The 13,208-nt window shown below is 50.2% G+C and overlaps 1 protein-coding gene across 1 annotated transcript in view; it reads right to left on the bottom strand.

The window, feature by feature from the left end:
* The window catches only part of EFNB2 (ephrin B2), a 45,589-nt gene extending 32,718 nt beyond the window's left edge, over window positions 1-12,871 (bottom strand). The window contains exon 1 of the mRNA XM_027065203.2: window positions 12,102-12,871. Within this exon, the coding sequence (XP_026921004.1) occupies window positions 12,102-12,223 (122 nt within the window). The 5' untranslated portion in view covers window positions 12,224-12,871. The remainder of the gene's footprint in view (window positions 1-12,101) is intronic.
* Between the last annotated feature and the right edge of the window lie 337 nt (window positions 12,872-13,208).

Consider the following 13,208-nt stretch of genomic DNA (forward strand, 5'->3'; position numbering starts at 1 on the left):
AACTGGAAGGAATGGGATTAAGATCTCCACGCACAGCAACATCACAGTCTAGAGTGTGGGCGTCTCTTCCTTCCATCTCTTTCTTCCCCATCATCACAGTTTTTTTTTTTTTTTTTTAAATTCCAAAGAATCTTGCCTATTTAGAAAAGCAATTCACCCATGTTTCATGGGTGAATGAAAAACCTCTCCCGTTTGGTGGGGAAACGGCACTAAAAGAAAGAGGCACACCAAGAGGGTCCAATTCCTGCTCTTCAGGCTGGGGTGTGACCCTGAGAGTGAGCCTGTTGTGTTTACTGAGGGATGCCCAGCCCCATGGCCTTGCACAGAGTGGGCTGCTCAGAATGAACACTTGGATAAGTAAGGTTTAAGAAGAGACAAAACTCGCTTCTCTCCTGATAGAAGCCTGCCAACACAGCTTACAAGGCTGTGTGCCATCGCTTTACAACCAACCACCTAAATGCCTGCCTCCTGTGCCCTTCCTTCTTCCCGGGCTCCGGAGGAGGGTCAGGAACAGGTGTGCTGGGGGCACTGGGCAGGACACAGCCCAGAGTGGGGGAGGGGGGAGGGAAGGAGGAAAGCAGGTCCCACGGCGGGCAGGTGGGTCCTGCTGACATCACACAGGAGTCAAACCTGACCGGCTGGAGACTTGCACACAGATCCCCCCGAACGGTATTTTATGAAAATGTCCACGGCGCCCTGCTCTAACTGTGCGCAATACATTTCCTGCTCTGTCGCCACAAGCAGCTCGGATGCGGCTTCACCAAAACACAAAAATGCACAGGAATTCAATACTCTTAAGCTATTCAAGCAGGCCGTGTGACTGAGTTAAACCGAAGGACACGGGACACGGACAAACGAGGAGGACGCCCTGGGCCCTGAACTCTGGCCTGGCTGAGACCTGTAGCCGGCTGCGGGGTCCGCAGGTGAGCAGACGCCGAGGTCAGGTCCTGGGGAAGTTGAGGAACCTCCTTCTGGAGGCAGGAGAGGCCCAGGCTGCCTGGCTTCCTAAAACAAACTGCTCCGAACTCGCAGAACATCAAAAGCCAGATGGGATATACTGAATGGATCCACAGGCAAGAAGCCAGAATCCCAGTTTGCTGTAGAAATAGGCCTGGACTTGATTTGAGTCTTCTCAGCTCTGACAAGCTGGAAGCTGGCCCGGGTCCCAAAATCCAAAATAAAATGGCATTTAATTGTGACTAGACTCTAAAAAAGATGTCATCCTATCTCCTTAGCCTGACACACACCCGCGGCACCTTACCAAATGCAGCCCTCCTCGGGAAGCCGACCTCTTCTCCCAGCAAAGAAATGATCAAATATTTAAAATTTTTAAAAGGAAATGTTAATAGTCAAAGAAACAGTACTCGATAAGTGCATTAATATTACATACTTTCATAACGGTCTAGTTTCCATTGGGTAGGACTTTGTTATCAAAGATTCAAAGGATCCATTTAGAATTATAATAGCCATCATGGGAAAGGTTATAAATCAAGATCGACATGGAAAGGATTATACCTCAAACTTTTTTTTTTTAAACCCACCATGCATGCACTGTTTTTGGTAAACGTAGGCTTAATTTAGTTACACGATTTCTAATTACTCAGTGCCATCACATGAGAGAGAGAGAGAGGCAGAGAATTAAGAGAAAGGGTCCCGGAAGCAGAGGAACCAGAGGAACCAGGTTCAAACGCAGACGGTACCACTTATTAGCCATATGACTTTGGGCGAGTTAATTAATGTGCCTTGGTTTCCCCACCGATATCACAGGAGTCATCAAAGCACCTCCCTCAGACAGTTACTGTGAAGGTTTAATGAGTCAGTATTTGTCAGCTGTTGGAGTAGCATCTGGCACATGGAAGGAGCTCTGTACCACTGTGGTTAACACCAACTGTGTCCACCAAGTGAGTAGGTTTCTAAAGAAGTAACATGTAACATTAATGCAAAAAATGCTATTCCTCTGCCCATCCCTACAGGTTGCATTCATGTATGTGTTCAACAACACGATCTCTTACTCCATCCTGTACTAGGATCCACAAAGCGGATTCAGCCCAGGCTCTGCTCAGTCCATGGTGGAGAAACTGATTTCTTCAGTGTTACAAATGTTACAACAAAGCATCAGGGGTCGGGGAAGAGAGGAGAGAGCGCCTACTTTACGGTAGAGAGGAAATAACGTGCTTCATATAACAAAAAAGTCTTAAAGAATGAGTAGAAGTCTGGCAGGTGAACCCAATACAACACAACAAACCTTGAAAGGTGAACATGGCATTTTGTAATCTTTATTCACATGTCATTTTTACGTATTCTGCATTTGTATACGGTAGGCAAAGTAAACCATAGCCAGGCGCACAGATATTCAATTAGTTTTTATTAACAATAGTTGACATTTATGGCTTCATTGTGCCAAGCACAGAGCTAAGCTCTTTTAATCCTGACCACAATTTTATTACTCTTTTATTCAGCACTATTAGATTACCGCCTCCATTTTAGAGACGGGACACGGAGGTTACTCCCCTAGTTACACAGTAAAAAAACAGCTGCACTGGGACCGGCCCCAAACAGCCAGATTCCGAAGCATGTACTCTTAGCTCTTAACTCGGTGAAAACAGCACTTGCCTGGTTGTCTTTGCTAAATCAAATCGCCCAACCTTTCTGTTACCATCACATGCGTCTTGAACCAGGAGGCACTGCTAATTGTCCTATTAGGAAAGGTAGCTGAAATCACTGTTGGCATCCCCCCATTTGCCTCATTTGTAGGGTCTGTCTTTGAGCTACGCTCACATGTATGAAGTGCTGTGGGTGCTCACGGATGTACCTTTGACGGACACACACACTCTGAGCTGTGGTGTTACTGCTCTGACTTGCTTCCTGCGTATTTCAGAGACCTCCTGGGACGACACCTCCACCACGGCTTCCCTCTCCTTGCCTCAGAATTTAAGTCTCTTGAGGGTAGAGACAGTCCTTTCTCTCATCAGTAACGGGGCCTCAGAGTTAACAAATGCCTGTTGACTACATCAATGCTTTATCCACTGGGGATGACCGAGATGATCCCTATGGCCTCCAGCAAGGCCAGGCCCACAGATTTCTTCGAAGATTCCAAAACAACCTTAGAAAATGATGAGCTAATGTTGAGCTGTTTCCAAAAAAAGAAAAAAAAAAGGTGATTGAGGGCAGTGGTTCTCAAGGTGTGGTCTCAGAGTGGCATCAGCATCAGCTGAGAGCTGGTAAGAAATGTAAATTTCAAGCCCTGCCCAGACCTTGGGATGGTAGAACTCCCGGGGTGGGGTCCAGCAAAACCCTGTTTTAACAAGCCCTCCAGGTGACTGTGTGCCACTAGGGCCACTGCTCTGGAGGGTAGATCTCTAGTAATAGGTGCCATTTCAGCACAACACGAGCAGCCATAAACACACATCTGGGTTGTGTCTGGCCATCGGACTAATTCTTATTGGATGTCACCGCTAGCTAGTAGTAGGTGGGGGACTGCCAAAATGAAACAGCTCTTGCCCCCACCTCTTAGGGATAGAGAGGGCCCTAACGGGGATTAAGGCTTGCAGTATGAATCATGACAGCACAGTGTATAAGGTTTTCTATACCCTAGGTATTTAACTAAAGTGCTGTGGGATTATGGAGAGAAGATTTAAAGAAATTATGTCTGATCTGTCACAAAGAGGGCACTCATCTAGGGGAATCTGTAAGCTCTATTAGTCCATTATAATGAAGATCCATCTATAGGAAGGAAGATCCTTCCTATAGACAAGGGGAATTCGGGGCTAACAAGAGCTTGTTTTTATCTGAGATGTACCCCCAATTTAGTTCTGGTAGTTAGATAAAAACTGGCATTTTCTAACTTCTTTGGCAGGGAAGTTACATTCTGAGCTGGCCCTGAACACGACCGGCCTGGGCCCACTCATTCGTAAGAGAGTTGTGACTCAAGGCAAATGTTTCAGGCCACTGTGAGCCAGCTCAACTAGTGGAAAGAGCAAAGGACCATGATTCAGAGGCATTTCATCAGGTGGTGGAACCACGCTGTGCCTCAGGTCACCCGTGGGAACCATACAGACTGCAGAGAAGCTGGAAACTCTGATACGCCAGAGGTGAGGCGTCCTGAAGGGAGTGTGGCTGGGGAGTAATAGAGTGGGCAGACAGCAGGGTGTTGCACCTGACTGACACACACACACACACACACACACACACACACACACACACACACGCACGGGCGTTGCATTACAAGCACACACCCTGTAAGTACCACCCAAGCCAAAGGCCCGTCCACCATCACTTTCCTCCAATACAAACACGTTGCCTCTACTGGTGTCAACAATGAAGAGTGGCACTCATCATTCTGGGGTGACATGGGAGGAATCCGTACACTCTCAGCAAGTACTGGAAGACCTCTACAAGGACTGGAATTAAAACTGGACGTAAATGAGCTTACATTGGGAAAATAAACTGGACCATTCCATGGTTTCACACAGAAAGCACGAAGCCTCAATAGCACTGGAGAAACCAGAGCTTTCAAAGCAAAGCACTTCACCCGTGGTTCATTCCGAGCGTCCTGAACGTCTGCCCGCCACTGAGCTCTTGGAACCTTTACCTACCCGTGCTTTTGGAGAAAGAACATAGTAAACTATTAATACTTCACTGCAGCCATTTCCCCCTTCATATTCTGGGTAGAGAATTACTAAGGGCTTGTTTTTCCTTAATGGAGTGTTCTCCTACCAGTTTTTTTTTTTTGTTCCTTTTTTTAATTCAGCAGGCACGCACTCACCAGCCACAAAATGCTTTGAACTAGAATTACACGTTTGAGTTTATACAGGAAAAAGGAAAATAAAGAGGCCCTGCCAATTCTCTGCAGGAGCAGCAGGAAGAGGTTCACCTGGCACTCAGCGTGCGTGGAAAACGTGTCATAACTGATCACCTCCTTTTTTTCACCAGCACACCAGATCCAACCATCCTTATCTCTAGGATTGCTGAAATACGCTCATGCAGGTAGAAGGAGCGGCCTGAACGCACCACATGTCGGTCAGCGGACAGAGGCAGGGCTCCCCGGTTCCATGTAATCACTTTAACCCCCAGTTCCTAGCAGAAAGCCCGAGGCCAGGGCAATTCAGCTTCTCCTTTTGTCATTTGCCTGCCATAAATATGCACCAGTCTGCATATGAAAAGCTGAAGGAGGCCGCAAGCTTGCTGGACATTTATCATGCTCTGTTCCCTGTTAACAAGCAAATACTTTAGCTGAATGGGCCATTAGCAATCATTGTCAAACGTAGAATGCAAGGTGCTTGGATGTGACCAGCTTGTAAATTAGGGGGTGTCCCTTCTCTTTGGCGAATCTAGACAAGTGCAAAGGATCTTTTGATATGGATTACTGAATTAGACTGGAAAGGAAGGTAAAGTCCGCAGGCACTGGACCTGGGCGAGTGCAGGTGCAATAATTTTTAAATTGTTTGTGACCTATGAAAGCTACATAGTAATGACCAGAACAAACAGGCGACAAATCCCAGCGCCAAGCAGAGGGTCGGGTCGGCTGAGCATTAGGAACCAAATCGACCCAATGGGTCTGGAATAGAGTATTTAAGATTTGATGCAGATCTCAGACGCTCACAGGAGGAGTTAGTCTAGAAGGGCCCCATGTTGCTGTTAAAGGGAACAGCATGGAACCCTCTTCATCCACTCCATCAAGAAAGGCACTGGGGGTGTTTGTAGCTTTTGGGATTGTCAACGTCTTAAGGGTTCAGACTCTCCTAAAGAAATGCTGAGACTCTTCTAAAATGCCAAACAGGAGGCAATAAAGCAAATATTTCCTCTCTGGCCCAACCCGACTGGTGGATGTCACTCCGCTTGTAACCCAATCATGGTTTTGTGTTTTGTTTAAGGACTAAAATGGAAAGTGTGGAAGGCAAAAACAAAAGTCCAGTTTACTCCCAAGATTGTTCAAGACAGAAGACAGTAAGACCCTACAGCACAGCGATTCTTTTTGTGTTTGTTTTTAACTTTCAAGCGGAGCAGCGCTAACACTTTACAATCCTATCCCTAGGTGAAGGCAACCATCCCATTCAACTCTAAGGTGAAAACTCACATCCATGAGTAAAACATCCTCTAGATAGAGCCCATTGGTTTGGTCCTATTGGATTACTGCTGATTTGAATGAAAACGCCCCCCACCCTGGTACTTATTGTATTACATATTCTTTTCCAGGGTGGGAAGGACCAACCTTGGAGGAGAGCTCTCTGGCTGAGGGAGAGGGACAATATGGAAAGTTTACCTTTGCTTCTCCCATGCAGGGGGATGTGGCACCGGGTCTGAAACATGGCTACAATCCAAAGGTCTCCCTTTCTTTGTGGGTAGCGCCAGCCTTACCTTCCCCTCTGGTTTCTGAGCCTTCCCAGCATGGCCCTGCCTCAAGCCCAAACAGATGTAGGCAAGGACCGCCAAGGGCAGTTAATCCTACAGAATGGCCGCCGCTGTCAGGCCAGGAGTTAAAAGGGAAAATCTTGCAGGCTTTCACCGCGGCGCTGATCCGAAGTTTTAATCAGCCCCGTATCTCAACCGCTAGGAAAAAGGGCGGCCAATGAAATCTACCTTGGCCATATTATCCACCATCAATGAGCAAGAACTGAGCAGCTTTTCTTTGCTGCTTGAACCATCCCGGGCCACAAGTAGGGCTTTCATACTTTCTAATCCGAGTTTCCAAGTCTGTGTGGTTCTCACATAATAGCCAACAGCCTGGAGCAAGGGCCTGCGCTTCGACACCCTTTTCAGGGACGTGTCATTTCCAACATCAAGCTAATCTATATGTTGCCATGGCTTCACCCTTTATCTGCCTTTACATCTTATGAACTGCATGGATTTACCACATTATTTTTATCTGAAAGACAGAAAATGGTGGTTTTATTGCCATACAATCAGATTACTGCCGCTGGTTTCTCTATGCCTTTTTACCATACTTCAATCAAAAGGGATCAGTTTCTTTATACTCTGCCCTTGATTTACATTACATCTGTAAAGACCTAGTCTGGGTTGTAATCCCCTTATTAACTATGACCAGGGTTGATTTGCCTAAAAATAAAAGCAAATTGTGTCAGACCCTTTCACTTTGTTTTTGATTCGGAACTACAAAATGGATTACTGAAGAAATCTTCAGAGTTCACACGGCTAGCATAGCACTGAATTTAAAACAAGAATTAAACAAGTTAAACAGGGGGCCGTGTCAACGGTTTACATTTTCCATCATGGGAGAAGGACTGAGTTCCTTATGTCTTTGTATTCTCTGGCTTTACAGAGACAATGAAGCCACAGGAGTTTTCCCAAGCTGTTCGGAACACTGTCCCCTTCGCCATCCTTCTCTTCGCTTTTCTTCTATCCCTCTCCCAGCCCCATTCTAATCCCATCCCTAAAAAAAAAAAAAAAAAAAAAAGGTTGGGGAGGGGGGAGCTCTTCCCTGAAAGAGCTAATTCCTGCCTAGAAGCTTATAGCTCTATGGGTTCTGCATATTTTAATCAAAATATTTTAAACAGTTGAACACTCCTATTTAAGGCTCTCCTTCGCTGCACAAAGGCTGAGCTCATAAGCAAATCTATGTAGATGTATGATAAGTGACCTGAAAAACAGGCCCTTTATGTCAGCAGCCAACGAAAGCAGAGATTAGACAGACAGAAGTGCCATTTTCATCACTATTTTTCTTACAAGAGCCCTGCTTTTTGTCTACTTTGTGAAGGAACGGTTTAAGAATAAAGTTTTCATAAGACGGTAAGGAAATATCCTTCCAACAACAACAACAACAACAACAACAACAACAACAACATCCTTTTTTGCCGAGGGTCCACAGTCTGTATTTCCTTTCCCTGCCACTCCCATTCCTATGACGCATGGCTGCAGTCATGCTGGGATCTCAGATCGTCCCCATTAGGCAGACGCTCTGGGAAACATCACACTAAGGTAGATGTCACCCTCAGCCTCCTGCGAGCCACCCAAAGCGTTTCAGGGGAAGGCAAGGTGGCAGGGATTGACTTGCACCCGCTGCTGCAGTGTCCCTCTGAGGATAATTACTGCACTGATCCACCAAGCAAAGGATTTCTCTCAGGAAATTTACAGACAAGAGGTTTTACAATAAGTAATCGAAATGCACCGATGACTCTTCAGCCAACTCCACATGGAGAAACCATGCCCATCTATAGTTTTCAGCCGGTGCGGGGGATGGTGGCTAATCCACCTGTCCTTCTCCTTCTGCCCAGGACTCTGAAACGTTCGGGAAATTTGCAGTCATTTGCATTTCTTTACATCCATAGGACAAGTGTCAACAGCTACGCTTTGTGAAAGATTTAGAACCGAGTGCTTAACAAATCATCTTAACCTCCAGCTCCCGTTTCTGAGGCTTGAAGCTGTAATTGGCGAGGTTAAAAAGTGCAGTCCCTAGACACACGATTCCCAAATAAATTCTCTTCTCGCCTGAAAAGGAGGCGACCAGGCATGTGGTGAGATATCGCTTTAGCTCCGTCTTTGTGCTCGCCCTGGCTCAGTTGTCCTGTGGAACAACGACAGTCCATTACCTATAGTTTATCATCCTGACAAAACGTGAGGAATGTGGATGGTAAAGCACTAACAATTTCACCCCTGGTGTTTTGTGCTTTTTTCTCTCTATATTAAAACCGACAAGATTAACCCAAACGCAAACTGTGGAGCATAGTTCAAGGGGCTATTCAATCCGTGTTGAATGTGCATTTGTTTATCTACAAAAATAAGAATTTCAGACACAATGGAAGGCAGGCTGGCTTATATATGGTATTGAATGGACTGTTTAAACAGCACTATCCTTTGTAGTTTATTTTATCAATCTCTGACAGGTCCGTATTTATTCAGAGCCTGACTGTGGTGGGGCCCACGTATCATAGGTTATCTGGATATTATCCAGCCATTCTTTTGTATCAAGTCAATCAATACCAGGAATTCAGCATTCTGCAGGGAAAAATGACATGGGAAAAGAAAAATGCTTTGCTAACTAACCAGTATATAGTGCACAGGGAACAGTCCCCCTAGCCAAAAGAAATTAATGCTCGGCTGAAATCTTCAACAAAGTCAGTGCAATTCATTGTAGAATGCCACACCAATACAGCCTTGCCTCTGACGTGGGCATCCTTTTAGAAGAGGCAACTATTTGATTCTGGCAAAAACATCACGCTCCTTAAAGCTGTTCTGCTGAAATGTTAATTGGAAATGAAAGCTAGGCTTTGCTATTCTCTGCCGAGTTGGGGTGGGGGGTGGGGGTGGTGGAGAGGCTGAAACAACCTGATGGGCAAAAACTGAGGCAAGCCTACCAGCGCCTGTGCCTGAGATGTGGGTGACCCACCTCGCAGGGCCGCCGCTAATGTTTCAGCATACATAACTTCTTTTGATTGCTGTATAAACTCTCGGGAATGGGAGCAGCAGACAGTGTGATTCAAGTAGTTATGGAGACAGTGAACTTACAAAGGATTTTCTGGACCCTGCATCCAAACAGCTGCTCACGCTCCCTATGTCGACCACCTGCTAAAAAAGCTGACCTCCGAATGAAACAAATCTAATTACTGATGGCTGCTTCATTACAAATGAATTGTTCCACAGTTCATAGGAACTGATGTGAAACTTCCATGCATTTGATTACCTTCCTGCCACATCGCATCTACTGACTGAAACTTTTCCCTGGAAATAAATACGCAACTTCCCCAAATAAAGCAACCCCTTGGCACGAGGGGTTTTTATTCATTCTCCAACTGAGAAAAGGCTCTTTCATATCATTCCTCCAGGAAGAAATCTTTCTGACCTCTCAAGCTAGCATTCACAGTTGCATACTTTCTTAAGTAGACCTTTTCCAGGGACAAATTATCCAGTCCTCCAGGCAAGGCATTATCATGACAATTTTAAAAGAAATTCTACTCTTAAGGACCGGAGCCGTCATAGCCAACAGAAACCTCATCAGGGCAGGGAGGCAGGCTTCTCCAAAATGCAGGCCTCCAGCAGGTCTCCACATCTGTGGCCAAAGCACAGAAAAACAGTAATCCTCATCATCCGGACGGTGGGTAAAATACCAGTCGCCTGCCCCCACCCCAAATACAGCAGGAAAAGAAGATATTGATGTCCATGATGGGGAACAATCATGGTTCTACATTTTTTTCCAAGAAGGTTATTTCTAATCTTCCTCCGGGATACACACCAAGGAGTAAACACGGAGACACACGGATACTGAGCTGAGCAATGGACGGCTTAATGGGAGTTTCTTCCGACGAGATTTAAATGTAAATATTAAATCCTGGTGGAGGGGAGCGGGGGAGGGGAAGCAGCCTCCCCAAACAAACCGTCAGTGAAAGTGCAAAGTGGAGCGGAGCAGACAGCCCGGGGGAAGAGGTGAGGGCTGGCGCCGGCAGCATTGCGCGTGGAAGAGTGACCTCTGTAGGCGCAAAGCGAACACTGGCTGGCCTCTTCCCTGCTCGCCCAGCCCCGGCTCCCGGACCGCCTGGCCCGGACGCCGGCTGCTGCACGCGGGGCTGAGCCCGGCGCCTCCCCGCACCACCCGCTGCCTCACCACTCCGGATCTGCGCGAAGATGTCACCGCGACTACTTTCTCAACAAATACAAATCTTATGTTAGGGGAAAACAGCAGTCCCTACAAGACCAGGCGGATGGAAGGGGCCCGCACGGAGTAACTTTTAACGGGGAGCAGTGTTGCAAAGTGCCATCTAGCATCAGGCAAGAATGTGTTTAATCCGATTTATCGCTGTGACGTTTCTTGCCTTTGTAATGGGGAACTCTTGGTAAACATGTTGGCAGATTTGAAATTTATCACTTTTAAAAGAGTGGATGCAATTCTTTAATTAAAATGTGGTTTGTAAATCAATCCCTCTTCTCTTTACTCCTAAACCCATGGCCAACTTGCCTGTCTTCAATTAGGCCATTGGTTTTCCTTCTGATCTCAAAGGCTTACTCCAGGAACCGGCCAATGTTTCCACACTTTCCCCAAGTTTCCCAAGGCTAAAATCCCATGATTCTGTAAGACATTTCTGGATCTGATTCGAAATGTATCCCAAGGAGGAGCTAATACGCAGAACTGAATGTACAGGTAACTAACTAGGAGTCACCGCCGCGTATATTTAGGGAAAAATCGCCTTTTCTAAATTCTAAATGTGTCGTATGCTGGTAGCTCCCACTGAAAGTTAATCTTCACGAGACCTAGCTTTCTCCTAGCTACACTGCTTGATAAAACCAAGTCGGATCCAAGGACCCCATTTCTACACAGGCTTCCCAAGCGCCAAGGCTTCAGGGGCCGTGTCGACTGGGCAGGGCCTTAAGCTTTTGCAGAAAGCGCCCTTAAATTCAAGTCAACTAACAGGACCGCGTAGAGTTCGGGGCCGCTGGTTTAGCAACGGAGGGAGAAGCCGACGTGCAGAGAGCTCTCCGGGAGAAGCCTAAGGCCCGTCTCCCCGGCGGGGAGGAGAGGGCTCGCCGCCCGAGTTCTCCGGTGGAGCTGGCGAGCTCCCCGCGCACCCTCGGGCAGGCGGCGGGGGGCCGAGGCGCGCGGGCTCCGGGGCGCAGAGGGCGGCGAGGGACCGCAGGCTCCGTCCCCGGGGGCGCGCTCCTCCGGCCCGGGCTCATCGCCGCCGCCTGCCTGCGGGGATCTGACCGCGCTCCGGCGCTCCCGGAGAGCGCAGCATCCCCTCCTCTCCCCGCAGCCCGCCAGCGCCTGCGCGCCGGCCAGCCCGGTTTGTGGCCATGTTCTCCGTCCTCGAAAAGAAGTGAGGGTCAGGTACCGCCATCGGATACTTTCCCGGACGTGACAGCCTAGCCGCCGAGGGCTTTTTAGCACACCCCCCCCAACCCCCGGGAGCTCATGGGGGAAGGAAGGCGGGGAGGGCGCCCCTTAGAACCAGAGCTCCGGCTGGAAAGCCGAACGAAGAGTTCCACCAAGTAAAATGTGGCGAGGGTGGGGGCCAGGGAACTTGGGGTGCGGGGAACCGGGGTTCCAGACACAGGCTCCGAGGCTCCGCGGCTCAGCCCTTCCTCCCGCCCGGAACGGCGCAACGCGGCGAACCCCCAGGCGGGGACCGAGGGGGGGAATCGCGGACGCCACTTACTTGGAGTTCGAGGAATTCCAATAGATGGGCTCTAAAACTATCGACCTGGAAATGGCAGTTCTGCATAAAACCATCAAAACTCCCCAGCAGTACTTCCACACGGAGTCCCTCCTCGCGGCCATGGCCAAGCCGCTCCCAGCTCCGCGCACTCCGGACGACGGAGGGAATGGGCGCAGGCCGGAGCCCCAATCCTCGGGGCACACAAGGGGGAGACGGCAGGCAGCTCCGGGGCGCGCCGAGCAGCTCCAGGCGTCGCCGAGGTCGGGGGGCGCTCCGCTCGGGGCCCTCAGGGCGCGGGGCGGGAGCGCACGCGCGGGGCGCGGCGGCGCGGCGGGCTCGGGGCTCCGGGGCGCCGCGCCGGACGCAGCTCGGACGGCAGGCTCCCGTGTGGCTCCAGGGTGCCGGGCGCGGGGCGGCAGGGAGGGCGCGCGGCCGGGACACAAAGGCGGAGAGACGACTCGCGCTGGCGGCGGACGCTGCGCTCCGAGCGGGCCGCCTCGCACTATAGATCCAGGGGGGTGGGCAGCGGCCCGAGCGCGCGGGCGCCGCGTCGGCGCGGTTCCATGTCCCGGAGCGCAGAGCGGCGAGAGGCGCCTGCGGGCGCGCGGGAGCCTCCTCGGTCTTCGCGGCTCCCGGCCCGCGGAGCAAGCAGGAGGGCCTCGGTCCCCGCTGCGGGCGCCGGACGCGCGCGGGCCTTTGTGTGCGGGGAGGGCGCCGGGACCGCTGTGCGCGCGGCTCCTAGCTCCCGCCGGCGCCGCCGTCCCCGCCGAGGAGAGTCAGCGCGGCCGGCGCGCTGTCAGAGCACTATAAACGCGGGGCCCCGCCCCGCGCCGCGCAGCCCATTGGCCTGCGGCCCGGCAGCCGCGCGCCGGTTGGGCGGCCGACCCGTCCGTCATCCACCCCCGCCCGACATTGGGCGCCGCGAGGCGGGGCGCCGGCTGACAGGTGAGCCCCGCCTCCGGCTCCGGGCGGTGGCGCAAGAGGAGCGCAGCCGGGCCCGCCAAAGACCCGGCCCTGACGCTTGCACCGGCGCCCCTCAAGCGGCGGGGTGGGGACGCTGTTCGGGATGGTAGAGAGGGGAGAGGGGACAGCACGGGGCCACCTGTC

This window comes from Acinonyx jubatus, chromosome A1, assembly GCF_027475565.1.
Source record: "Acinonyx jubatus isolate Ajub_Pintada_27869175 chromosome A1, VMU_Ajub_asm_v1.0, whole genome shotgun sequence".
Taxonomy (NCBI): Eukaryota; Metazoa; Chordata; class Mammalia; order Carnivora; family Felidae; genus Acinonyx; species Acinonyx jubatus.